We start from the raw sequence: 27570 nt of genomic DNA, 5'->3' as shown, positions 1-27570 counted from the left end.
TGCAGTGAGCCAAGATTGTGCCACTGCACTCCAGCCTGGTGCCTGGCAACAGAGTGAGACTCTGTCTAAAAAAAAAAACAATAAAGAGAATAGAAAAAAATACTTTATGTCAGCATTCTCTGACAAATCTGGTGACTAATTGCTGATTAGTATGTAAAATGGGTAGCATTTTAGAGAATGAATTCTTTGAAGATAGAAATGTTGTTAACTGAATTGTGTAATGAATGTTGGGGTCTATGTTACTTAGCATTTTAAACGGTTTTTGAAATGACTTCCAAGAACTACAGTGCACAACAGAGAGTAGCTAACGTTTATTGCACATTTAACATCACAAATTGTGTTCCTAGGGGCTTTACATATATTATCAGTTACTTTTCAGAACCCTGTATAGGTGCACTTATGTCTACTTTACACATAAGAAAATTGAGATGTGGCCGGGCACGGTGGTTCACGCCTGTAATCCCAGCACTTTGGGAGGCCAAGGCAGGTGGATCATGAGGTCAAGAGATCGAGACCATCCTGGTCAACATGGTGAAACCCCGTCTCTACTAAAAAAACAAAAAATTAGCTGGGCATGGTGGCGCATGCCTGTAATCCCGGCTACTGAGGAGGCTGAGGCAGGAGAATTGCCTGAACTCAGGAGGTGGAGGTTGCAGTGAGCCGAGATTGAGCCATTGCACTCCAGCCTGGGTAACAAGAGCGAAACTCCGTCTCCAAAAAAAAAAAAGAAAAAAGAAAATTGAGACATATCATGTCTGAGAACACACAGCTAGTAATTGGTAGAACTCAAATTTGAACCCAGGCAGTTTGACTCCAAAGCTTGCACTTAAAGCACTATGTTCAGAATGAATTATTAAGAATCATAGAAACTATATACTATCATAACGAAGATTAACATATATGCCTCAGGTATTTTTTTTTTATGTAGACATCAACAGATAATCTAAATATTAGGTGTATTTTATGGCCTTTTGTTGTTCTTGTTGTTGTTTTGGGGATAGAGACGGGGTCTGCTTGTGTTGCCGAGGACTGGTCTTGAACTCCTGGGCTCAAGCAGTCCTCCCACCTTGGCCTCCCAAAGTGCTAGGATTACATTATACTATGGCTTTTAACAGAGTGTAAGTAACCAAAGAATAAAGGACTGATACATAGTCACTTCAATTTATTTATTCTTTTTTTTTTTTAGACGGAGTCTTGCTCTGTCACCCAGGCTAGTGCAGTGGTGTGATCTCGGCTCACTGCAACCTCTGCCTCCTGGGTTCAAGCAGTTCTCCTGCCTCAGCCTCTTGAGTAGCTGGGATTACAGGTGCATGCCACCACACCCGGCTAATTTTTGTATTTTTAGTAGAGACAGGGTTTCACCATGTTGGCCAGGCTGGTCTCAAAATCCTGACTTTGTGATTTGCCCGCCTCAGCTTCCCAAAGAGCTGACATTATAGGCATGAGCCACTGCATCCAGCCCATTTTGATTTATTTAATAGTTACCATTTATTATTTCTCATTTGCCGTTTCTGTGAGACTCTTGGTCTTTGAGGGTTTTTCCTAATGATTTATTTTCAGTCTTTTGCCAGCTCTGATTCTCTCAATTATTTCTTTTTGGAAAGGAGACCATCTGGAGTATGGTTTTCCAAGATAAGTTCTAGGAACTTAGCTCTTTTTTGACAGGTTTTTCCTTTTTTGACTTGTTTTATTGGAGAAATGAGCCCCAACAGAATGAAAAAATACTCTTCTCTCTGGAAACATTAGGTACTACCCTATCGATTTTTTGGACTACTCTTGACAAACACAATTGGTTAAAGCAATTGAAGATCATTTTCAAGTATTAGAAAAATTTTACTACTAAGAATAAACACAGGCCAAGGTAGGTGGATTACCTGAGCTCAGGAGTTCAGGAGCAGCCTGGGCATCCTGTCTTCTACCAAAAGTACAAAAATTAGCTGAGCGTGGTGGTATAGTGCACACCTGAAGTCCCAGCTATTCAGAATGCTGAGGAATGAGAATCACTTGAGCCTGGGCTTGACTCTGCCCCAAAAAAGGTATTGATATTTGCAGTTGCTTGACTTAAAAGACTTTAGATGGGTCTATGGTTATTTCTTTATTATTACCTTTTATCTGTTGCACCTTTTTGGTGACAGGGATGAAATTATAGTACGAAAGCCATGAATGACAGTAAAGTTATCTTTACTTATAAGGAAGTATACCTATGGTTTTGAAAATACAATGTGTATTCAGTACATTTTTATATGTTACTTTTTTTTTTGAGATGGAGTCTTGCTCTGTCGTCCGGGCTGGACTGTAGTGGTGTGATCTCAGTTCACTGCAACCTCTGCCTCCTGTGTTCAAACGATTCTCCTGCCTCAGCCTCCAGAATAGCTGGGATTACAGGCACCCACCACCATGCTTGGCTGATTTTTGTAGAGACAGGATTTCACAGTATAGGCCATGCTGGTCTTGAACTCCTGACCTTGTAATCCACCCACCTAGGCCTCCCACAGTGCTGGGATTACAGGCGTGAGCCACCTCGCCCGGCCAGGTTGTTAATTTTTAATCACAGAAATAATAAGTGAATACTTTATTTTTCTGAAAATCCAAATAATGACCTTCTGGATCATCAACCCTAATCTTTGTCTTGCTTTTAAAAAAGTGACTACTGCCAGGCCTTTATTATTATTAATGTCCACAGCCAAGGACAAAGTCACTTTTTGAGAGCCTTTTGCAATTTTTGTGTTAACCTGTGACAGCCCAGTGATGATCGCTATTCCTACTTTGAGAGAATAGGACTAACTTTCAGAAATCCAGGCATTTTTCTACCTTTCATACTTTATCTTTCTTTTCCTTTACTTCTCTTTTCTGCCTTTTATCACTTCTTTCTTTCTTCATTCTTTCTCTCTTTTGCCTGGATTGAGATTGTAAGTCCCTCTCAGTGAAGGGTAAGATTATGAGATCTGAGGGCTGTATAAATCTTATAACTTGTTCCTTAAGCATATTGAAATGCAGTATGAAAATTGGATGAATGACATTTTCCAAGCATATGTAAATAGCATATCTATCATATAAGGTCATTTTCAGATGTAATGGATAATACAAAATTTTTTTTTTCTTTTTTTTGAGTTGGAGTCTTGCTCTATCACCAGGCTAGAATACAGTGGCGCAATCTCAGCTCACTGCAGCATCCGTCTCCAGGGTTCAAGCGATTCTTCTGCCTCAGCCTGTCGAGTAGCTGGTACTGCAGGCACCTGCAACCACAACTGGATTTTTTTTTTTTTTTTTTTTTTTTTTTTAGTGCAAACCAGGTTTCACCATGTTAGCCAGGCTGGTCTCCAACTGCTGACCTCAGGTGATTCACCTGAGTCAGCCTCCCAAAGTGTTGGGATTACAGGCGTGAGCCACCATGCCTGGCCTAAGTATGTTTAAAATTACTTTTTATAGCCAGTGGTGGCTAATGTCTGTATTCCCCACACATTGAGAAGCTGAGGCAGGCAGATAGCTTGACCTCATGAGTTCGAGACCAACGTGTGTATCAGTGTGAAACCTGTCTCTACTGAAAATATAAAAATGAGCCAGGCATAGTGGTGTGCACCTATAGTCCCTGCTATTTAGGAGGCTAAGGTAGGAGGATAGCTTGAGCCCAGGAGGTGGAGCCAGGCCGTTCTCAAAAATAAATAAATAAATAAATACTTTTTGTTAGGGGACATACTATTTTTATTGTTATTTAAGAAATCTAGTTTGTGATAGCAAAAGTGTCACTTTATGCGAAACTCAACCTAACTTTTTGTTTTTTAAAGACAATGTTTTGCCCTGTCACCCAGGCTGTAGTAGGCTCACTGCAGTTTTGACCTTCCAGTTCAGTCGATCCTCCACCTCAGCCTTCCTAGCACCTGGGTCTACAGTTACATACCACCATGCCCAGCTAAGTTTTTGTATTTGTTTTTGTTGTTGTTGTTTTTTGTAGTGACAGGGTTTTGCCATGTTACTTAGGCTGGTCTCAGAACTCCTGGGGCTCAGCTGATCCTCCCATCTCAGCCTCTTAAAGTTCTGGGGTTACAGGTATGAGCCACTGTACCCAGCCTGATAATTTTATCTTTAAGTTTTAATAATAGTAATTTTCTATGGTTCGTAAAAACTAAACAGGACAGCTAGAGATGCTGTAGGAATTCACGTTTACTTGGTGGGTTTATAATCAAGAGGTTTTAAATCCGTATTCCTAAAGTCAGGAATTGGCAACATGTGATTAATATGGTTTATAACTATGAAAATAGATTTTAAAAACTGAGATATAGAAACTGCAAATAATGGGCCAAACATAAATCTCACTCTTAATCTGTAGAGCTGAGATCTTCAGTTGTTTGAGTTTTTAGGTGTTTTTGTCACTGATTAAACTGCATTTTTTCTCTATTAGTCGACCTTAGCTTCACCTGCTTGTATGTTTTTAGGAAGCTGGGTGTTTATACCCATCATCCAAGATAAAAACTGCTTTCATTAGAAGCAGATTGGTTTGTTTAACCACATTACATTCCTTAATTCCTGAAGTTTTGCTATGCTGTTGGGTGCATTGCTGTATTTTCCAACCTTGCAGTCTTTCATGTGGATCTTTCAACAAATTTTATTTGATGATAGATGCTTAGTAAGAGACTAGAATTTTTTTTTTTTTTTTTTTGAGACAGGGTTTCGCTGTTGTTACCCAGACTGGAGTGCAATGGCACGATCTCAGCTCACCGCAACCTCTGCCTCCTAGGTTCAAGCAATTTTCCTGCCTCAGCCTCCCGAGTAGCTGGGACTACAGGCATGCACCACCACACCCAGCTAATTTTTGTATTTTTAGTAGAGACGGGGTTTCACCTTGTTGACCAGGATGGTCTCGATCTCTTGACCTCGTGATCCACCCGCCTCGGCCTCCCAAAGTGGTGGGATTATGGGCGTGAGCCACTGCTCCCAGCCGATTTTTTTTTTTTTTTTAATGAATCTGTGCAGTGCATTTTTGTGTGTGTGTGAGATGGAGTTTTGTTCTTGTTGCCCAGGCTGGAGTACAATGACATGATCTTGGCTCACTGCCACCTCTGCCTCCCAGGTTCAAGTGATTCTCCTGCCTTAGCCTCCTGAATATCTGGGATTACAGGCACGTGCCACCACACCCAGCAAATTTTTGTATTTTTACTAGAGATGGAGTTTCAAGATGTTGGCCAGGCTGGTCTCGAACTCCTGGCCTCAGGTGATCTACCCGCCTCGCCCTCCCAAAGTGCTGAGGTTACAGGTGTGAGCCAGTGCGCCAGACTGAAGCTAGGATTTTAGTTATATAGTTATATTCCAGTATTGCTTACTTTCTTCATTGTTACTGACCTAAACAGCCTTTTCAGGCATTTTCCTTCTAATTTCATCCTGTGAAAATTTAATACTACAGATTATTATATATCTGTATGTATGTAATATGTGTATTATCTGTGCTTTATACATAAAATGATTACTTTTTGCCTCTCCCCCTCCTTCCCCCATTTTTACTCCCATTAGCGTGGGGTTTTGCTTCCATTAAGAATGCATGGCATAGGCTGGGCACGATAGCTCACGCCTGTAATCCCAGTACTTTGGGAGTCTGAGGTCAGTGGTCAGGAGTTCGAGACCAGCCTGGCCAACATGGCGAATCCCTTTCTCTACTGAAAATACAAAAATTAGCCAGGCATGGTGGCCCATCCCTGTAGTCCCAAATACTTGGGAGGCTGAGGCAGAAGAATTGCTTGCACTTGGGAGGCAGAGGTTGCAGTGAGCCGAGATTGCACCACCGCACTCCAGCCTGGGTGACAGAGTAAGACTCCATCTCAAAAAGAAAAGCATTGCATAGACTCATTGATAAGCTTAAAACTTGGCTGATTTAAACATATTGAGGGTACAGCCAATGACAGCTACTTCTGAGACACTAGAAAGATGGTGGTGCAAGAGCAAAGAAAAATCCCTTTGTTTCCAGGAAGTCTCCTGAAAAAGAGGAAAGCTTATCAAGCCCTCAAAGCAGCACAGGCAAAGCAGGCACTTTTGGCAAAGAAGGAATAGAGGAAAGGAAAAGGGCTCAGATTTAAGCAACTGGAATCATTCCTACATATTCCTGGTGGCAGAAATGTGACAAGATGTGTGTCAGACTAGAAGTGAAACCTCACGCCTTGGAATTGCAAGATAAACATTCCTTGGCCTTTGTTGTACGCATCTAAAGGATTGATGGCATGAGTTTACTGGTACAGAGAACCATTGCAAGACTTTGCCTAAAGAAAATTTTTAGTGGTGTCTTTGTAAAAGTCACCCCTCAGAACCTAAAAATGATGTGTATAATGGAACCTTATATGACCTGAGGATTTCCAAATCTGAAGTCTGTCCGGGAACTCATTTTGAAATGTGGACAAGCCAAGGTCAAGAATAAGACCATTCCTCTGACAAACAACACAGTGATAGAGGAGCACCTGGGGAAGTTTAGTGTCATTTGCTTGGAAGACCTCATTTATGAAGTTGCATTCACAGGGAGGCATTTCCAGGAGATCTCATGGTTCTTGCGCCCTTTTCATCTCTCAGTGGCTTGCCATGCTACCAAAACTAGAGTGGGCTTCCTCAAGGAGATGGGCACACCTGGCTATCAGGGTGAATGCATTAATCAGCTTATCCGCCAGCTGAACTAGACCCATGTGCCAAACTGCAGTAAATTTTTATCAATGAAGTGGATGCGTGTGTTTTTGTGTTTTGGAGTTTTTTTTATTTTGTTTTGTTTTGTTGTGGAGACAGGGTTTTCGCTCTTGTCGCCTAAGCTGGAGTGTGGTGGCATGGTCTCCGCTCACTGCAACCTCTGCCTCCTGTTTTCAGGAGATTCTCCTGCCTCGGCCTCCTGAGTGGCTGGGATTGCAGGCACCCGCCACTACACCGGCTAGTTTTTTGTATTTAGTAGAGGCAGGGTTTTGCCACATTGGTCAGGCTGTTCTTGAGTTCCCGACCTTGGGTGATCCGCCCACCTTAGCTTCCCAAAGTGTTGGGATTACAGGTGTGAGCCTCTGTGCCCGGAATTTTTATCAGGTATCTTCAGAGAAGATTATTTCCTGCTTTATCTTAAGAAACAGGAGAGGAAGGGTCAAAGAAAAGATAGTAGCTGGCCAGGAGCAGTGGCTAACACCTGTAATCCCACCACTCCGAGAGGCTATGGCTGGCAAATCACCTGAGGTCCGGAGTTCGAGACCAGCCTGGCTAACGTGGTGAAGCCCCATCTCTACTAAAAATGCAAGAATTAGCTGAGTGTGGTGGTGCGTGCCTGTGGTCCCAGCTGCTCGGGAGGCTGAGGCGGGGGAATCACTTGAACTCTGGAGGCAGAGCTTGCGGAGATCATGCCATTATACTCTAGCCAAGGCAACAAGAGTGAAACTCTGTCTCAAAAGAAAAAAATGTAGTTTTTGGCAAGCACCATGTTCATGGCAAGCACCTCTCATCACAGTCCAGTTCCAAGGAAAAATTCCGGCATTTTCTTCATTGGCTGCTGCCACATCTGGAATCAGCACATTACATGGAGGAAGGAGTCCTGCTTTGTTGCATCTTCTTTCCTAGGGTTTCATGTTGGTAAATGAGTAACTCTAGCATTTATACAAGGCTCCCTAAGACTCCTGCAGCAGTCGACCAAGCCAAGAGACATAATTGAATCTGGAGATTCCTGGGACCTTGTTGTGAGAAAGATTTGATATACACATGGTAAGAAAGGTACAGAAATAAATGTTCACTTGTCTCTGCAAAAATAAAATAAAATCCTAATTCCGAGTATTGAAGTAGAAGTAACTTTCTTTCAGAGAATTCTGGATTTCCCCCCATCTCTCCAAACACAACTTTAAAAAATATATATATATTTATTATCTTAGAGATAGGGTTTTCTCTGTTGCCTGTGCATGAATGCAGTGATACAATCATAGCTTGTTGCAGCCTCAAACTCCTGGACCTAAGCAGACTTCCACCTCAGCCTTCCAAGTTGCTAGGAGTACTATAGGCGCATACCACCACACTTGACGAATGTTTTAATTTTTTTTTTTTTGCAGTGATAGGGTCTTGCTGTGCTGCCCGAGCTGGTGTTGCACCCTTTAGCTCAAACAATCCTCCTACCTCAGCCTCCCAAAGTGCTGAGATTATAGGCATGAGCCACTGTGTCTAGCCCACAGCAGTTTTTTAATGTAAAATTTACTTCACTTTTTATAATAATGTCTGGGATGTAAAAGGGGCTACACTTTTAGAACATAATGCTTTTATGTTTAACTTAATTTTTCAAAAACCCCAGTACAGCAGAAGCCAATTTTTTTTACGTGAAGAAAGATGCTTTTTGTCTCAATTTACTGCTTTATATATATTATTTTATATTTCCTATAGCATGAAGCCTCCTTTTAGGTCGTCCAGTGGTTCAGAACACTCAACGGAGAGCTCTGTATCATTAGGGGATGGACAATTGAACAGATCTAGTTCAAGAAACTTTCCAACTGAACGGCATAACCCTACAATAACTGGGCATCAGGAGCAAACATATCTTCAAAAGGAGACTTCCACTTTGCAGATTGAACAGAATGGGGACTATGGTAGGGGCAGGTAAGGAAATACGGTACCTAAACATCTTTGATAATAATATGATCATCCTGAATAGTTGACGAACCTTATCTGGCAGTTGGTTTTGTTTTGTTTTAATTTAATTATTGGTATATGGTTATATTAAATACATTATTTTCAAAACATGAATTGGTTTTATAATTAAGAAATAGAGTACTCATATAGGATATAGCTATGAATCAGAGGTTTATAAAGCTATTCTGAAGTTCTTTTTAGTTCGTATAGGAAAGAATAACTCAGAAAAATAACATACCCATCTGCCTTATGGTTTTAATTTCTTCCAATTCTAAAGTATATAAAAGTGGCTGGGCACAGTGGCTCACGCCTATAATCCCAGCACTTTGGTAGGCTGAGGTGAGTGGATCATTTGAGGTCAGTAGTTTAAGACCAGCCTGGCCAACTTGATGAAACACTGTTCCTATGAACAAATACAAAAATTAGCCAGGGGTGGTGGCAGGTACCTGTAATCCTAGCTACTCAGGAGGCTGAAGCAGGAGAATCCTTGAACCTGGGAGGCAGAGGTTACAGTGAGCCAAGATCGCGCCACTGCACTCCAGACTGGGTGACAGTGAGACTCTGTCTCAAAATAAATACATAAACTATAGGGGTGAGGTTATATACTGCCAATTAAACCAGAATATACTTCTTGTTTGAAGGGAGTGCTATTAACAAATGGGTTCAGCTAACTTTATGGTGTGATAGTAGGTAAAATTTTTGGTAAATTGGCTCAAGATCCCTCAGAATAACATGTTAACGTTTAGTAATAGAGAAGACTAGCCCCAAATGTAGACATATACTTAAAATAGAAATGCATACAGCTTTGATAGAATGTATATATCTGAAGAAACTTATGAGTTTCCCTACCCCTCCTCCTTTTTTGTTATTAAAAGGAGATCTCTTTTCAGAGGTCGAAGACGACGAGAAGATGACAGGATCTTGGTAAGTTTTTTAAAACTTTTAATTATATTGAGATTTTTTTCTCTTCTGAGATTTACTGGAATTGACTTAAAGTCTTTCCTTTTGGGGTTTTTGTTTAATTGATTCTAACCTTCAGCCAAGGCCTCGGCCTCCCAAAGTGCTGGGATTACAGGTGTGTGCCACTGCGCCCAGCCCAACAAATCTTTTTTAGCATTTCATTGTAACAAGAAATCATCTTTAAGCATTCCACATAACTTCTCAATTGGCCCTCAACAATTTGGAATAAGAGATTAGGCTGGGCGTGGTGGCTCACACCTGTCTGTAATCCCAGCATTTTGGGAAGCCAAGGCAGAGGTCAGGAGTTTAAGACCATTCCAGCCAACATGCTGAAACCTCATCTCTACTAAAAATACAAAAATTAGCTGGGCATGGTGGCTCATGCCTGTAGTCCCAGCTACTCAGGAGGCTGAGTCAGGAGAATCACTTGAACCTGGGAGGCTGAGGTTGCAGTGAGCTGAGATTGTACCACTGCACTCCAGCCTGAGCGACAGAGCAAGACTCTCTCTCAAAAAAACAAAAAACAGATATGAGATTTGGGGTTTATTCAATATGTTGTAAGTGTCATGATTGACGACTAAACATTGGGGTGAAAGAAAGGAAAAAGAAACAGGTAGGGAGCCACAATGGCTCAGGCCAGTTGTCCTGGCACTTGAGGAGGCGAGGCTATGAGTTCAAGGCCAACCTGGGCAACATAAGAACCTCTCATTCATTAAAAAAAAGAAAGAAAAAGAAACAGGTATGCCTTCCAGTATGTAGATCGTAGTAGATCTCTTATGCAGGAGGGAGATTTTAGCTGGGAATAAAATTTTGGATTTGTAAGCCTTCACATAGTAATTGGAGTGATAATCTCATGCAGGGTACTCTCTCATAGAGTGATGAAAGTGGTCTAACATGGAATTTTGGGGAATAAAGCAGCAGTGTTGGGTTGAAAATGAGTATTCAACATGCTGGGGTTTTTTTGTTGTTGTTTGTTTGTTTTGAGACGAAGTCTTGCTCCATGGCCCAGGCTGGAGTACAGTGGCGTGATCTGAAACCCTGTCTCTACTCAAAATACAAAATTTAGCTGGGCATGGTGGCACATGCCTGTGTTCCCAGCTACTCAGGAGGCTGAGGCAGAAGAATCGCTTGAACCCAGGAGGCAGAGGTTGCAGTGAGCTGAGGTCGTGCCACTGCACTGCAGTCTGGCAACAGAGCAAGTCTGTTTCAAAAAAAAGAAAGAAAAATTAGCTCCCAAGGAAAGAATGATTAACACACCAAGTGCTGTAGTGCGGTCAGGAAAAAGAGTCTGTCAGGTTTGCGTTGTTGTTGTTGTTGTTTTAAGATGGAGTTTCGCTCTTGTTACCCAGGCTGGAGTGCAATGGCGCCATCTCCGCTCACCGCAACCTCCACCTCCTGGGTTCAGGCAATTCTCCTGCCTCAGCCTCCTGAGTAGCTGGGATTACAGGCACGTGCCACCATGCCCCGCTAATTTTTTGTATTTTTAGTAGAGACGGGGTTTCACCACGTTGACCAGGATGGTCTCGATCTGTTGACCTCATGATCCACCCGCCTCGGCCTCCCAAAATGCTGGGATTACAGGCTTGAGCCACCACGCCCGGCCAGGTTTGCATTGTTGATACCTAAAGTAATTTTAGTGAAGAGATGACAAAGTGGAGGAAATAGAACAAGTAAGAGTGAATATGGGGTGATAGACAGGAGGGAAGCATGAGATTTTTTAAACGTGTTGTATAGAGGAAGGATATTGTTTTCTCTTAAGATACATAGATGGAGAAAGTTGGTAATGGTTGGATGCAGTGCCTTAATCCTGTAATCCCAGCACTTTGGGAGGCCAAGGGGCGAAGATCATTTAAGCTCAAGAGTTCGAGACCAGCCTGGATAACTTAGTGAACCCTTGTCACTACTAAAAAATAAAAATTTAACCAGATGTGGTGGCATGCACAGCTACTCCAGATGCATAAAAGGCCAGGAGAATTACTTGAATACAGGCAGTCAAGGCTGTAGTCTGCTATGGTTGTGTCATTGCATTTCAGCCTGGGAAACAGACCAAGACCCTGTCTCAAAAAAAAAAAGGGCTCATAGCAAATTTAGGTAAAGTGGGTGTTTTTGTTAAGAAGGTATAGCAAATTATGAAATGAATAGCGGAGACTGATTAGAAGGTTTAAGGAGTTTGGCAGAGTTTACAAAAGAAGCAGGTGAGAGAACTGACTAAAGAAAAGTAGAACTGATAAAGACTGATGAGAGCTCAAGGGAGATGCAAAACCAAGAATTTATATAGAGGTTTTGTTTGCTTCTTTTCTTGCAGCTTTAAGCTCTGTGGCACAGGATTTTAGAATGAGATAGCCATGTTACCTATTTTGTTATTTGTCCATTTTAGAGATCTCATCCTTCAACAGCTGAATCAAAGGCTCCAACACCAAAGTTTGACCTACTAGCCTCAAATTTTCCACCTTTACCTGGAAGTTCATCAAGAATGCCAGGGGAACTTATTTTGGAGAATAGGATGTCTGATGTTGTTAAAGGTGTCTACAAAGAAAAGGTAAACACCCACAATCTAATATGAGCCTTACCTTATGAGACCATATTTAGGCTTTATTTGCAGTGTTACTATTTAAAATTTTATTTTTACTTAGTGTACATTTCTATCATACATAATTTTTATTTTTAGAGTTTTCAGCATAGAGTGTTTTTGTTTTTTTAAATATCATAAAGCTATACAAAGGCAATAAAATGTTTCTTGGTTTTTGCATGTCTTTTTTTTTTTTTAAAGATGGGATCTCAGCTCACTGCAGCCTCTACCTCCTAGGTTCAAGTGATTCTCCTGCCTTAGTCTCCCAAGTAGCTGCGACTACAGGGATATGCCACCATGCTTAGCTAATTTTTGTATTTAGTAGAGAAAGGGTTTCACCCCATTGTCCAGGCTGGTCTTGAATTCCTGACCCCACGTGACCCGCCTGCCTTGGCCTCCCAAAGTGCTGGGATTACAGGCATGAGCCACCATGCCCAGCCTTGTATGTCTTTATGTAAGTCAACTCAGCCTGGTAGAACTGATAACTGATTCATATAAGCTAAATGGTATCATTTTCATTTATGCACCTAGAATTCACTAGTGATGTAAATGAATTCTTTCAAATAATGGAAAATAAATATCAAGAGGTTGAGATACCTCATCCCATGATTATTTGGTGTGTAGACCTCTCTCCATATTAGAAATCCTCATGTCTCACAGGTTTTTCTCATTTTCTACTTTTTAAATTCTAAATCAGTTTTTAAAAAATTTATTATTATTATAGCACATCTATAGTATATTTAGGCTTTTTAATGAAAAAACACCAGTCCCCTGCAACTACATTCAACTCCTTAACTATTTCTCCCAACTTTTATTCCTTTATTTCTCTTTTTTCCTTTTTTTTGACAGAGTCTTGCTCTGTTGCTCAGGCTGGAGTGCAGTGGTACAATCTCAGCTCACTGCAACCTCCGCCTCCCGGGTTTAAGCCATTCTCCTGCCTCAGCCTCCGGATAGCTGGGACTACAGTCATGCACCACCACACCTGGCTAATTTTTTAGTATTTTTAGTAGAGACGGGGTTTTACCATATTGGCCAGGTTGGTCTCGAACTCTTGACCTCGTGATCCACCCATCTTGGTCTCCCAAAGTGCTGGGATTACAGGGGCGAGCCACTGCACCTGGCCTATTCCTTTATTTCTAATTAACATTCTTTTATTGTAACCTTGGCTTTTCCATTTTCCCCAGTGTCTGTAAACCTCACATTCTCAAGCAAAAGATTTAGCTCTCTTGGTCGGGCGCAGTGGCTCAAGCCTGTAATCCCAGCACTTTGGGAGGCCGAGGTGGGTGGATCACAAGGTCAACAGATCGAGACCATCCTGGTCAACATGGTGAAACCCCATCTCTACTAAAAATACAAAAAAATTAGCTGGGCATGGTGGCACCTGCCTATAATCCCAGCTACTCAGGAGGCTGAGGCCAGAGAATTGCCTGAACCCAGGAGGTGGAGGTTGTGGTGAGCCAAGATTGCACCATTGCATTCCAGCCTGGGTAACAAGAGCAAAACTCCGTCTCAAAAAAAAAAAAAAGATTTCGCTCTCTTAAACCAGCATACTCACACTTTTCTCATACTCCTGATACATTGTACTTCATTGTATCTAAGATATCATCAATTATAAATCACCCATTATTTTAGTATCTCTAAGAAAGTAAAAGATGTTGCTAGTTAACGCTAGGATACACCATCCTTTGTAAGTCACATATCAGTATTACATATTTTTTTCATGGCTGAGACTCAAACAAAATATATGATTGTTTTTTGTATACTCTCAGTGCCCTACTGCATAGCTGTGTTCCTGGGCCTTGTCTTTACCATCACCCTGGGAATTTTCTGTACTCTTCCTTTATCATATCCCCATTTTTTCCTCACTCTTGTTTGACTCTCTTATGTTAGGGTGGTTCACATCTTCCACAGTCATGAAGTATAAATTTCTTGCATTCTGAAAATGTTTTTCTGCTCTCAAATTGATCAGTAGTTCATTTCTATATTGCAATCTCTATTAGAAATCATTTTCCCTTGGAATTTTGAAGGTATTATTCCACTGTCTTTTTTCTTTAAAAAAATATTGTGACATGTAGTAGTTACTTCATAAATTCTTGGGAGGCTGAGGACGGGCAGATGACCGGTGGTCAGGAGTTTGAGATCAGCCTGACTAACATGGTGAAACACCGACTCTACTAAGAATACAAAAAAAAATTAGCCAGGCGTGGTTGTGGGCGCCTATAATCCCAGCACTTGGAAGACTGAGGCAGGAGAATTGCCTGAACCTAGGAGACAGAGGTTGCAGTGAGCTGAGCGGAGATAATAATAATAATTTTAAAATAATAACTTACAAACCATTATTAGCTTGTAAGCGATAACAAAATAAGTTGAAGGCCAGATTTGGCCTTGCAGGTCTTAGTTTGCCAATCCCTGCCCTAGGTGATAAAACAGTGTGCCTGTTTTTGAACACCTCATAAATGAAATTGTACAGTATGTATTATTCTGTTACTTCTTTTATTCTGTGTGAAATGAAACGATTCATCACTGTTGATACGGATTATTGTTGTTCATTTTAAACTATTGTGTATATTCTGTTGTCGGAAATAAAACATATTCATTGTACTGTTAATGGACATTTTGCCGTTATAAATCTTCATGTGAGGAAGAACTTTTCTAGGATATGTACATCAGCTTGTGTTATTTTCATTTTTTTTTTTTCTTTTGAGATGGAGTTTTGGTGTTGTTACCCAGACTGGAGTGCAATGGCACAATCTCGGCTCACCACAACCTCCGCCTCCTGGGTTCAAGCAATTCTGCTTCAGCCTCCCGAGTAGCTGGGACTACAGGCGCGCACCACCATGCCCAGCTAATTTTTGTATTTTTAGTAGAGACGGGGTTTCACCTTGTTGACCTGGATGGTCTTGATCTCTTGACCTCGTGATCTACCCGCCTCGGCCTCCTAAAGTGCTGGGATTATAGGCGTGAGACACCGCACCCGGCCTCTTTTAAATTTTTTTTCTTTCTCCCTAGACTGCTCAGCAGGATCTTTTAAAATTTTAAAGTCTTTCAAGTATTTTTTGAGATGGAGTTTTGCTTTGTTACCCAGGCTGGAGTGCAGTGGCATGATCTCTGCTTAATGCAGCCTCCGCTGCCCAGGTTCAAGGCATTCTCGTGCGTCAGCCTCCCGAGTGGCTTGGGACTATAGGTGCCACCATGCCCAGCTAATTTTTGTATTTTTAGTAGAGACAAGGTTTCACCATGTTAGCCAGGCTGGTCTCAAACTCCTGACCTCAGATGATCCCACCTCAGCCTCCCAAAGTGCTAGATTTACAGGCATGAGCCACTATGCCTGGTCAGTCTTTCAGGTTTTTAAGAAACAGATTCATATGTTTTTTACATATTCTGCATACTAATCCTTTGTCACATGTAGTTACATATAGTACAAATACTCCCACTTCTGTGGTTTCTTTTCAGTCTTTAGTGCCTGTAGGTGGAAACAACTTCTTAATTTTAATATGGTACTATTAGTCTTTTCCTTATAGTTTGCTGTTTTTATTTTATGCTTAGGAAATGATCTAGCTTCCATAGATTCTTTTGAGAACCCTAAGGGTGCTGATTCCTGATCTCTGACATGATTTTTTTCCCTTGTCTGGAGGTTTTTAGAGTCTTTTATTGATCCTTGGTTTCTGCAAAATTTTTTGATGATGTGTTTTAGAATGGTTTTTTTTTTTTTTTTTTTGAGATAGAGTCTGCCTCTGTCGCTCAAGCTAGAGTATAACGGTATGATCTTGGCTCACTGCAGCCTCCACCTCCCGGGTTCAAGCAATTCTCTCGCTTCAGCCTCCATAGTAGCTGGGATTACAGCACACACTACTGCACTTGGTTAATTTTTTTGTATTTTCAGGAGAGATGGGGTTTTGTTATGTTGGCCAGGCTCGTCTGGAACTCCTGGCCTCCAGTGATCTGCCCACCTTGGCCTCCCGAAGTGCTGGCATTACAGCTGTGAACCCAGCCCCAGCCTGTTTTTCACAAATTAACCTTAGCAGCTTAATGGCTCTTACTCATTTCAGCGAATGCTTGGTAGACCCTTTCAACCAGGAAACGCGTCTTTCTCTGCTAAGAAATTTTTTGGTATAATCTCTTTGATAAATTTTCACCTGTTTTCTCTCGAACTCTTAATTTGGTGCTGAACTTTATAGGTTTTTTTTGTTTTGTTTTTCGATTGAGATGAAGTCTCGCTCTATCTCCCAGGCAGGAGTGCAGCGGTGTAATCTTGACTCACTGCAACCTCTGCCTCCCGGGTTTAAGCAGTTCTTCCACCCTCAGCCTCCCCAGTACATGGGACTACAGGTGCATGCCACCATGCCCAACTAATGTTTGTATTTTTGGTAGGACAGTTTCACCATGTTGGCCAGGCTGGTCTCAAACTCCTGACCTCAGGCGATCCACCCACCTTGGCCTCCCAAAGTGTTTGGATTACAGGCGTGAGCCACTGCCACTGAGACCTTACTTAAGGTTAACTTTTTCAGACGGGGTCTCAGTTTGTCACCCAGGGTAGAGAACAGTGGCATGATCTTGGCTTCTTGCCGGCTACATCTCTAAGTTGAAGCAGTCCTTCTGCCTCAGCTCCCCCAAGTAGCAGGGGTTAGAGGTGCAGGCCACCATGCTGGGCTAATTTTTGTAGAGATAGGGCTTTGCCACGTTGCCCAGACTGGTCTTGAACTTCTGGGCTCAAGTGGTCTGCCCACCTTGGCCTCTCAAAGTGCTGGGATTACAGGGATAAGCCACTGCACCTGGCCTTTCTTAAAACCCTTTTTTGTTTGTTTGTTTTTTAGATGGAATTTTGCTTTGTTGCCCAGGCTGGAGTGCAGTGGTGTGATCTCAGCTCACTGCAATCACTGCCTCCTGGGTTCAAACGATTGTCTTGCCTCAGCCTCCTGAGTAGCTGGGACTACAGACATGGTGGCACACACCCGGCTACTTTTTTTGTATTTTTGGCAGAGACAGGATTTTACCATGTTGGACAAGCTTGTGTCAAACTCCTATTCTCAAGTGATCTGCCTGCCTTAGCCTCCCAAGGTCCTGGGATTCCAGGCGTCAGCTACCATGTCTGGCCTAAACGTCTGTTTTTATCTTTGTTCTTATTTATATTTTCTGCAAAGCTTTTCTGAACATTATCTTCTAATCCTATTGAACATTTTATTTTATCCATCAGTTTTAATTTCTAGGGCTCTTCTAGATTCTATGCCTGCAGTATAAATATACATAACAGCATTTACCACCTTTTTTTAATATACCATCTTAACCATTTTAAGTGTGTACAGTTTAGTAGTATTAAGTACATTCACATGGTTGTGCAGCTAACTCTAGAACTCCTTTATCTTGCAGAATTAAAACTCTATACCCATTAAACCATTCCCTCTTCCTCCCTTCTCCTATCCTTCAGCAACCACCATTCTACTTTGTGTTTCTGAATTGACTCCCTTAGTAATTCATATAAATAGAATCATACAGTATTTGTCTTTCTGTGACTGGTTTATTTTACTTAACATCCTCAAGGTTCATTCATGTTGAACGTTAATCAAGATTTCATTTATTTATTTTTTTAATGCAGCCTACAAACGTTGATTTTCTTTTCTTTTCATTCTTTTTTTTTTTGAGACAGTCTTACTCTGTTCCCAGTAGGGAGTCAGTGGTGTTATCCTATCTTGGCTCACTGCAGCAGCCTCAACCTCCTAGGCTCACGGGATTCTCTCAAGTAGCAGGGACAACATGTGGACACCCCCACACCCAACCTAAATATTTTATTTCATTTTGTAGAGATAGGATCTTGCTATGTTGCCCAAGGCTGGTCTTCAACTCCTAGGCTCAAGCAGTCCTCCCACTTCAGCCCCACAGTGTGCTGGGATTATAGTCATGAGCCACTGCACCCAGCCCTATATTTAACTTTTTAAGTAGCTGCCATATTGCTTTCTAAAGCAGTGCATCATTTTACATTACCACCCTTTATGTATGTGTTTTAATGTTTTCATATCATCACCAACATTTGTTAATGTCTTTTTTATTGTAACCATCCTTGTGGGTATGAAGTGATTTTTCATTGTGGTTTTGCTTTGCATTTTTGTAATGACTAGTGATGCTGACCATCTTCTCATGTGCTTATTAGCCATGTGTATATCTTCTTTGGAAAAATGCCTAAGTGTCATTTTGAAAAATGTTCTTACTTTAAGGATAATGAAGAGTTGAGAGTTAGTTGCCCAGTGCCTGCAGATGAACAGACAGATTGCACTTCTGTCCAGCCACTCAATATGAGTACCAGTTCTCCATGTACCGCGGAGCTTACTACATTAAGGTACAAGTTTTAGTACAGAAAATCTTCAACCTAGGCCGGGCGCAGTGGCTCACGCCTGTAATCCCAGCACTTTGGGAGGCTGAGGCGGGCGGATCACCTGAGGTCAGGAATTTGAGACCAGCCTGACCAGTATGGTGAAACCCCGTCTTTAAAAAAATTAAAAAAGAAAATCTTCAACCTTAAATTACTTTTTCTGGCCGGGCGTGGTGGCTCATGCCTGTAATCTCAGCACTTTGGGAGGCCGAGGCAGGTGGATAACCTGAGGTCAGGAGTTCAAGACCAGTCTGGCCAACATGGTGAAACACCGTCTCTACTAAAAATACAAAAATTAGCCGGACGTCGTAGTGGGCGCCTGTAATCCCAGCTACTGGGGAGGCTGAGGCAGGAGAATTGCTTGAACCCGGGAGGCAGATGTTGCAGTAAGCCAAGAGCACGCGACTGCACTTCAGCCTGGGTGACAGAGTGAGACTCCGTCTTCAAAAAAATTTTTTTAATCACTTTTTCTTCTGATTACTTGTTCAACTGTTCCTTAATGCTATTCTGAGTCTAATTGCAAAGTCTTTTTTTCTTAGCACAACTCAGCAAGAAAAGGATCTAATAGAGGATTCCTGTGTTCAGAAGGATGGTCTCAACCAGATGACTATACCAGTTTCTCCTCCAAGTACTACAAAGCCATCGAGGGCAAGCACTGCTTCACCATGTAATAGTAATCTGAATGCAGCTACAGCTGTGGCTCTACAGGTAACTTGAAGGTTTTAGTTTATATTTTAAAAAATAAAATAGATTAGTTTTTTTTTACTTTTAACACTTTGTTAGAGAAGAGTCATTTAGAAGTAGCCCAAATTGGGGCTGACTGTATTAGAAAGACACTTAAGGAGTTTAAGGTCACTGCAAAGAGATGGAAAGTTTTAATCATGTTGAGGGAGTGAAGAACTTACTGTTGATTCTGTTTCTTTTTTTTTTTTTTTTTCTGTTCATATGGTTAAGTGAAGCTTCTTCCAAACCCACATCAGGATGAATTTATCATTTTGGGGCTAACATAAAAAGGCCATGTGCCTTGGGCTGGGCACAGTGGCTCACACCTGTAATGCACTTTAGGAGACCGAGGCGGGTGGATCACGAGGTCAAGAGATCAAGACCATCCTGGTCAACATGACGAAACCCCATCTCTACTAAAAGTAGAAAAAATTAGCTGGGCATGGTGGCGCATGCCTGTAATCCCAGCCACTCAGGAGGCTGAGGCAGGAGAATTGCCTGAACCCAGGAGACGGAGGTTATGGTGAGCCGAGATCATGCCATTGCACTCCAGCCTGGGTAATGAGAGTGAAACTCCGTCTCAAAAAAAAAAAAAGGCCTTGTGCCTCTTGATATTCTTTTTGTTGTATATGTGATACTTAGCAAGTCTGTAAGTGGCCATTGAGAGGCCACTCCCTCTTGAATTCAAGTTCCAGAATTGTTTTATAATTGTATAATTGGGAAAATACAGAAAAGGTGAATAAAACACAAAATTTACCTATATAATCCCTAGCATTTTAGTACAGCACCTTTTCAAATAGATTGAAAGGGCTGTCTTCTCATTTAATAATGATAGTAATAATACTTAAATAGCAGCTACCATTTGACCTTACTATATATTATTAGGACTAGTGATGAAGACTTTACATGCTTTATGCTGTTCTCACAACACCTCTATTCCACCTTTTTCAGCTGAGGTAACTAAGACTTTTTATTAGTGTTCTGTTTATACCATTGGTTTCTAACTGGTCTGCTGGGATTCTTTTGGAATCTTCGGTTCTTTGTAGCAAGGAAACAGGAGCAGAACCATTTTATTTCATCATATGGCTATAGCATTATTAATCTAAAATGTCCTTTCCTGTTAGGCATTTAGGTCGTTTCCAGTTCTATCGGTGTTATAAACAATGCTGACACGAACATCCTTCAGTTACATTCCTCAAGTGAAATTATTGGCTAATAAATTGTTAAAGATTGTATCACGGTACTCTAAGCAATATATATATGAGAGTACTTGTTGCCCTTTTCTGGAAGATAACCTGTGGTTTTCTTGTAGTTAATACAGTTATTTTCGTACTTTATTATTTAAATAGAGAATGTATACCATAAATATTTTTTATCATCACTTCAAAGGAACCCCGAAAGCTAAGTTACGCTGAAGTGTGCCAGAAGCCCCCTAAAGAGCCATCTTCAGTTCTTGTGCAGCCACTACGAGAACTTCGCTCCAATGTAGTGTCTCCCACCAAAAACGAAGACAGTGGAGCTCCTGAGAAGTCCGTCGAGAAACCACATGAGAAGCCAGAAGCAAGGGCTAGTAAGGATTATTCTGGCTTCCGAGGCAATACCATTCCCAAGGGAGCAGCTGGAAAAATCAGGGAACAGAGACGCCAGTTTAGCCATAGGGCTATACCTCAGGGAGTGACTCGACGTAATGGCAAAGAGCAGAATGTGCCACCCAGATCACCAAAGTAAAAATCAACACAACTGTTCAAAAACTTCTCTCTCTTCCAGTTAAACTTGAGCTGTGGCTATATTGAACTGTTTTGGAGGGGAAGGGATAGCCAGGAAGGAAACAAGAGAAAGTACATCCTTAAATCATTATGGATTTTGGAGTTATGAGTGTTAGGATCCCAAAATTCATCTCTAATGTGATTTTTAAATGCTGGAGGATTGCAATCCATATAAATATATATATATACATACATACACACACACACACACACACACACACACACACACACATATATAAAAAGTATAATTTTTCTATTTTTGGTTTTGGTTTTAATTTGCAGAGATTTGCTGCCAGGAATCAATTTTGAGGGTTCAGATTTAGCTTGGAGACAAAAAAAAAAATAGACACTATACATCCTTCAGTATAGGAGATGAGGGAGTGAGAGAAAATATTTTTTGAAGAAGCATTTCTGTAAAATTATAAATTACTTTTTTAAATCTATTTAAAGTTTGGCTTGAAGAATGCCATCTCTGACTATATGGCCTTGTATTGCAAAGCAGATCAATGGCTGGGATGCCTGTTGCGGGTGTGAGTGTGTACAAGAGTGATTGAAACCAGATCTGTTGTCATGTTAGTAAATGATTTGAAAATTGAATGTAATACTTGAGTAGATTTTTTCTAGTTTGAAATTTAGTCTTTTTGACCTTACTAATATTTCATTCAACAAGTTCCGAAACTCTGATTGTACTCTGAGATGTGACTACCAATCAGTTTGATACTCAAGGAAAGAATGGAGGTTATTCAAAAAACTGAAAATTTCGTCTTGGATCTCAGTGCATAGGTCAGATGGATTTCAGAGGTTTAAGCTTCCCTGTGATTCCCCCTTCTCTCAAAATGGGAAACAAAATTTTTTTTCTTACTCCATTTGTTACTTTCTATTCTTGGACTGCTCACCCACAAAAGCAAAATAACCAACTACCTGCTGAATTGTATGTTTGTAACTGCTTTGACCAGTTTAGTCATATCATATAAATTGTTCTAAATTTCAGAATTAAACATTGAAGTATTTACTCTTCTGTTCACACATTTAGAATTTTAGATCCCAAGATGGTAGGGCAGACTGACCCTACAGTAATTTATTTGTTGTTAGTGTTAAAGATGAAACATTGTAATTGACTCTTAAGTGTTAGTGTAGAAGTAGTTTTGTTTTGTTTTTTACAAAAAAGGCTTAATTTTAGGTGGAACTTATTTCTGTTTACAGTGTATTTATCACCTTTCTTCCCTCCTCTTCTCCCCCACACCCAAAAAACATAGTTTGTAATTCACTGAAACAGAACCAGCAAGTTGTGAGATTAAAGATAAGAAAGATGGTTGAAGAAAATGAATGCATAATTTCTCAGTGAATAAAATTGTAGCTCTCATATACTAAATAGATGAGTTTACATGCTATTGTTTAGAAAATGGCTAAAATATTAAAACCGTGTTGTGTCTATTTTAAGTCATGCCATATTCAGAGCTTTATGTAAGGTGGGTTTTATTTTTCTTTTAAGGGATAGTTTGTAATAGTAAGAACTGTCCCATATGTTAGTGAATTACATATGTACAAATTGAAACTGTAAATTGTGAACACTGGAAAGCACCATTGTGACATAGAGTAAACATCTTAGTAATATATTCAAGTGAATGTAAATGGTGGTTAAAATTACATTGCTGTGATACTCATTTTCCAACTCTAAGTTAAGCTTTGGAGATACGTATTAGTGGTTAACTGTTAAGAGCTTTGAAAAACTGCATATATCTGTACAAGCCAGAATGAATTACTATTCCTTTGACTTATTATTAGCTTGGTAGTTGCTTTTGATTTGATTGTTTTATAACATGGTATACTATATTTACTCAGTTTGAAACTATTCATTTCTACACACTATTTTTAAAAATCACCTACTAGGTGAAAAATACAATGAAACTACCTGTGCTGAAATTTGGGGGGGAAGTTTAGGTCCTTTAAAAAAAAGTATTAATCATGACTACATCTATGATTTTAAAAAGTGCTTATTTTGGTTTACTAAGATAATGCAGTTGGTGGAAATGATAAACATTTTAAGTGTTAACATCCTTTGAATGCGTTGGATTTCAGAGAATAAAAATTTTGTAAAAATCACTTGGTAAGGATTATAAACTTAATTACTGCACTTAAAATGAAACATTACTTTTTCTAAACAATGTGTCACAAATGTAGGCCTGTATTACTTGTATGCTTGTGTGACTGTTAGTCCACCAACTTCTAAAAATTTAAATGTCCTAATAAAACACAAGAAAAGTCTTCTTTTAGAAGAAAGCAAGTATATTTTTGCTTTTTTTTCAAATGTTATTGAAAGTAGAAACTTAATTTGAAGATACAACCTTTTAAAAAAATTTCTTAAGACATAATGTTTTTAATTTAATTTGCCTCATTACATCTAATAGTTCCCATTTGATGGGATATATAGGGAAGAGTGAGAGTGTGTCTTTGTGTGTGTAATATTTATATATATTCACAGTATGTATTTAGCATTTATTTTATTACAGCAGATTTAAAGTTTGTATCTAAATAATGCCTGTGAGTTGTGTGAACCTGTTGGCTTTTTTCCAACATTACTCTGTAACTAATGAGGTTGGATATTCATTGTAGTTTATTTATTTGGTTCTTTAGATGGAGGGATTTAAATATCAAATTTTTCTCTTCACCTTTATGACTTGACATTTTCTTGGTCTCTTGGGGGCTAAAAGTAGATATAAATGATATTGAATGTTTGATATAGTGATACTCTGCCATAGTTCTTACTGCATGAAGAGAACAAGAGTCACACAAGTTCACCACTTGGAATTCATAGAGAAGGTACATAGAGACATTGCAAAACCTGTCTCCATTTGCTATCCTGATAATTAAGGTTTTCATAATATCTAGGGCTTGTCTCTGAGTAATTTTAATTTTGCCAAATACACTGATATTTAATTAAAATACTGATTCATCTAAGTTTTTTTTAACTGGATTTTGAGGAAGATAAGACCTTTCAATGATAAGGTTTTGTTGTGGTAATTATCTTATGTGCTGAATTTGCAGATAATCAGATGCCATGCAGAGTTCCGATTTATTTTTGTTTACTAAAATTAAGATAGCTTAAATATTGTTTCACATTCCTTTTTCTTTTTTAAATAACCAGGTTTGCTCTGAAGAGGCTTAATGATGGAATGTTAGCATCTTCACTAGGGTAAAGGAGAACAAAAAGAATGTTGCTGGAACATAAAAATAGTATGTAAAGTTAATGAACAGTTCTTTAGTTTTATTGGTTATGGCCTTAATAATTAGTGTCTTGGCTTAAATGTCCACTGGTTTTACTTTGACACAGTTGAACAACACTGGGGTTAAGTCACGTTAAGTCTCTGATATTTATGCTGGCAATATATATTAACCATATTTAAAAAGCACCAATTTTGTTTTGGTTTTACAGAAAAGAAAACTCAAAAGAACAGTGTATTCCTTTTGAGGGGCTTTTATAAATTTTTAACTAACATAATGGTTTTTTTTCCTAATTTTTTATATTTCCTTAAAATTCTGGTGGCCATTAATTTAACTTTAGGCTTTTGGGCATATGCTAGCCTGAGCTTCCAAAAAGATACATACACTTTTCTCTTTTCATGAGCTGAATGAGGATATTTTAAGAAGTTGAAAGATAATTTATTTTCAAGTTGTAAGTAAATTCTCTTTTAAAATTCACCTGATTATTAAATAACTTAAAATTTATTTTTAAAAGCTGACAACTTTTTATGAATCGTTGAGTAGACAGTTCCTAAAAGTGTAACTCAGATATTAGTGGGCTGTGTATTAAATGGTTTTATTTTCAGTTCTGCAGCACAGAACACTGTTGAAATATCCATATCAACTTGATTTTTTTAACCTAATTCAGGTCTCCTTTGACATCTCTTAAATGTTGGGGGTGGGGGGTCAGAGCTGGTTATCGGGCTTCTATTTTGTTGATTGCTTAGATTTCCTGTTGTCAAAATTGTCACCCCCAAAACTGGTGTGGCACATGCTCATGCATAAAATGTTAAAATGAGTACATCCTTGTATTTGTATTTGTTTCAACATCGCCAAGGTGCTATGGGAAATTAAAGTAATAAAATTAGAAAAAAAAAATAAAATTATTAAAAAGCAGAACTGGTTTCCTTTTCTCTAGGTGTGATGTATGTCTAATGACTACTTCTGTTTACCTCTCAGTTTTTTTTTGTTTTTTGTTTTTTGTTTTTGAGATGGAGTTTTGCTCTTGTTACCCAGACTGGAGTGCAATGGCACGATCTCGGCTCACCGCAGCCTCCGCCTTCTGGATTCAAGAAATTCTCCTGCCTCAGCCTCCCAAGTAGCTGGGATTACAGGCATGCGCCACCATGCCCAGCTAATTTTTTGTATTTTTAGTAGAGACGGGGTTTCACCATGTTGACCAGGATGGTCTCGATCTCTTGACCTCGTGATCCACCCACCTCGGCCTCCCAAAGTGCTGGGATTACAGGTGTGAGCCACTGCGCCCAGCCCCTAGTCTCTGGCTTTTTAACAAGGATCTGTAAATTATTGTGACACTTTTTACTGAATATATATTGCTAAAAAAATAATGTAGCCAGGTGCTGTGGCTCATGCCTAAACCCAGCACTTTGGGAGACCAAGACGGGTGGATCAGTTGAGGTCAAAAGTTCAAGACCAGCCTGACCAACATGGTGAAATCCCATCTCTACTCAAAATATAAAAATTAGCCAGGCATGGTGGTTCATGCTACTCTGGAGTCTGAGGCACGAGACTCACCGGGAGGCAGAGGTTGTAGTAAGCAGAGATCCCGCCACTGCACTCCAGCCTGGGTGACAGGGCAAGTCTCTGTCTCCAAAAAAAAAGTGGTGTTTTATGGCTATTATGCCACAGTTTACTCTGAAGTTGTCTTAAATGAATTTTTATTTACTTTTGAGATTGAGTCTTGCTCTGTCTCCAGGCTGGAGTGCAGTGGTGCAAACTTGACTCCCTGCAACTGCCACCTCCTCAGTTCAAGTGATTCCCCTGCGTTAGCCTCCCAAGTAGCTGGGACTACAGGTGCATGCCAACACACCTGGCTAATTTTTTTAAATTTTAGTAGAGACAGGGTTTCACCATGTTGGCCAGGATGGTCTCAATCTCCTGACCTCATGATCTGCCTGCCTCAGCCTCCCAAAGTGCTGGGATTACAGGCTTGAGCCACCACACCCAACTTGAAGTGAATTTTTTAATGGTAGAACTGTTTGTTTTGGGGGTTTTTTTTTTTTGAGACAGTCACTCTGTCACCCAGTCTGGAGTGCAGTGGAGCAAACTCAGCTTACTGCAACCTCTGCCTCCCAGGTTCAAGCGATTCTCCTGCCTCAGCCTCTGGAGTCGCAGGGAATACAGGCACATGTCACCATGACTGGCTAATTTTTGTATTTTTACTAGAGATGGGATTTCACCATGTTGGCCAGGCTGATCTCGAACTCCTGACCTCAAGTGTTCCACCCACCTTGGCCTCCCAAAGTGCAGGTTTACAGGCGTGACTGTGGCCCAGGCAGTCGTAGAACTCTTAAATCTATAAATGTGACCTAATTTCAAATTATATTCTCAGAACTATTTACTATTTTACCAAGTTATGTAAAATGGATATGTGTGTAGATACACCTTAAGGTAACAGACTTACTATGAGCATTCACTTTAATAATTACTTAGCTTTTTAAGTAGCATTGCCTTTAGCTAAACCTTTAATTTGCAAATGAACAATTATTTATCTTAAGGAAGATGGCTAATGTCAGTGAGAAAAGTGCTGGTAATGACGGGTTTCTGGGGGTTAAGTACTAACAAAGCCTTAGGGGACTTATGTCAGTGTTTTAGTCTATTTATTTGGCCAAGAAATGAGGGGAGCATAACTTAAATTTTATATAAAGAGCACAGTATTCTTTTTACTGGACCCAAAACCAAATTGGTAAACTCAAGTAGACTCATGTATTTACAATGAGTGATTTTGCAATTTTATTACATACACCTTAAATTTAACTACACTTGTTAGAAAATATTAACCTAAATATTGTATCTTCAAGTTTTAATTACATACCTGGAGGTTTTTATTTCCTTATTTGTTGTTGCTCATTCACCATCATACTCTGATATACCTGGAGGTTTTTAAATGAAAAGTTCTAACAGTTATTGGTAAAGAATTGTGAATTTTCTTAAAACCATAAAGAGTGTCCTTAGAAAGGAGAGAGAAGTGTTGTTACAAAAAAAAAGTGTCTTTAGTTTGTAGGAGAATTTTAAGGAATTGGAATGTTTTCTTTTTTTTTTTTTTTTTTTTTTTTGGAGACAGAGTTTCACTCTTGTTACCCAGGCTGGAGTACAGTGGCGCGATCTTGGCTCACCACGACCTCCGCCTCCTGGGTTCAAGCGATTCTCCTGCCTCAGCCTCCCGAGTAGCTGGGACTACAGGAACGTGTCACCATGCCCAGCTAATTTTTGTATTTTTAATAGAGATGGGGTTTCACCATGTTGACCAGGATGGTCTCAATCTCTTGACCTTGTGATCCACCCGCCTCGGCCTCCCAAAGTGCTGGGATTAC

The 27570-nt window shown here is 40.0% G+C and overlaps 1 protein-coding gene and 1 pseudogene across 50 annotated transcripts in view; both read left to right on the top strand.

Annotated features, from left to right (window-relative positions):
• LARP4 (La ribonucleoprotein 4) overlaps window positions 1-25132 on the top strand; it is a 200898-nt gene extending 175766 nt beyond the window's left edge. For 22 of the 50 annotated variants that reach the window (XM_035256812.3, XM_035256817.3, XM_078336651.1 and 19 more), the window contains 6 exons: window positions 8368-8580; window positions 9489-9537; window positions 11951-12112; window positions 18352-18473; window positions 19046-19214; window positions 20619-25132. In XM_035256812.3, coding sequence (XP_035112703.2) covers window positions 8368-8580; window positions 9489-9537; window positions 11951-12112; window positions 18352-18473; window positions 19046-19214; window positions 20619-20957 — 1054 coding nt within the window. In that variant the 3' untranslated portion in view covers window positions 20958-25132. The remainder of the gene's footprint in view (window positions 1-8367; window positions 8581-9488; window positions 9538-11950; window positions 12113-18351; window positions 18474-19045; window positions 19215-20618) is intronic. The other 28 variants (XM_035256813.3, XM_035256824.3, XM_009003774.4 and 25 more) reach the window with 5 other exon arrangements.
• On the top strand, window positions 5773-6788 carry LOC144577620 (ribosomal protein uL30-like pseudogene; annotated as a pseudogene).
• Window positions 25133-27570: the final 2438 nt, after the last annotated feature.

This window comes from Callithrix jacchus, chromosome 9 (assembly GCF_049354715.1).
Source record: "Callithrix jacchus isolate 240 chromosome 9, calJac240_pri, whole genome shotgun sequence".
Lineage (NCBI taxonomy): Eukaryota > Metazoa > Chordata > Mammalia > Primates > Cebidae > Callithrix > Callithrix jacchus.
Note: the sequence above shows the minus strand (reverse complement) of the source record. Positions and strands in the feature narration are given on the sequence as shown.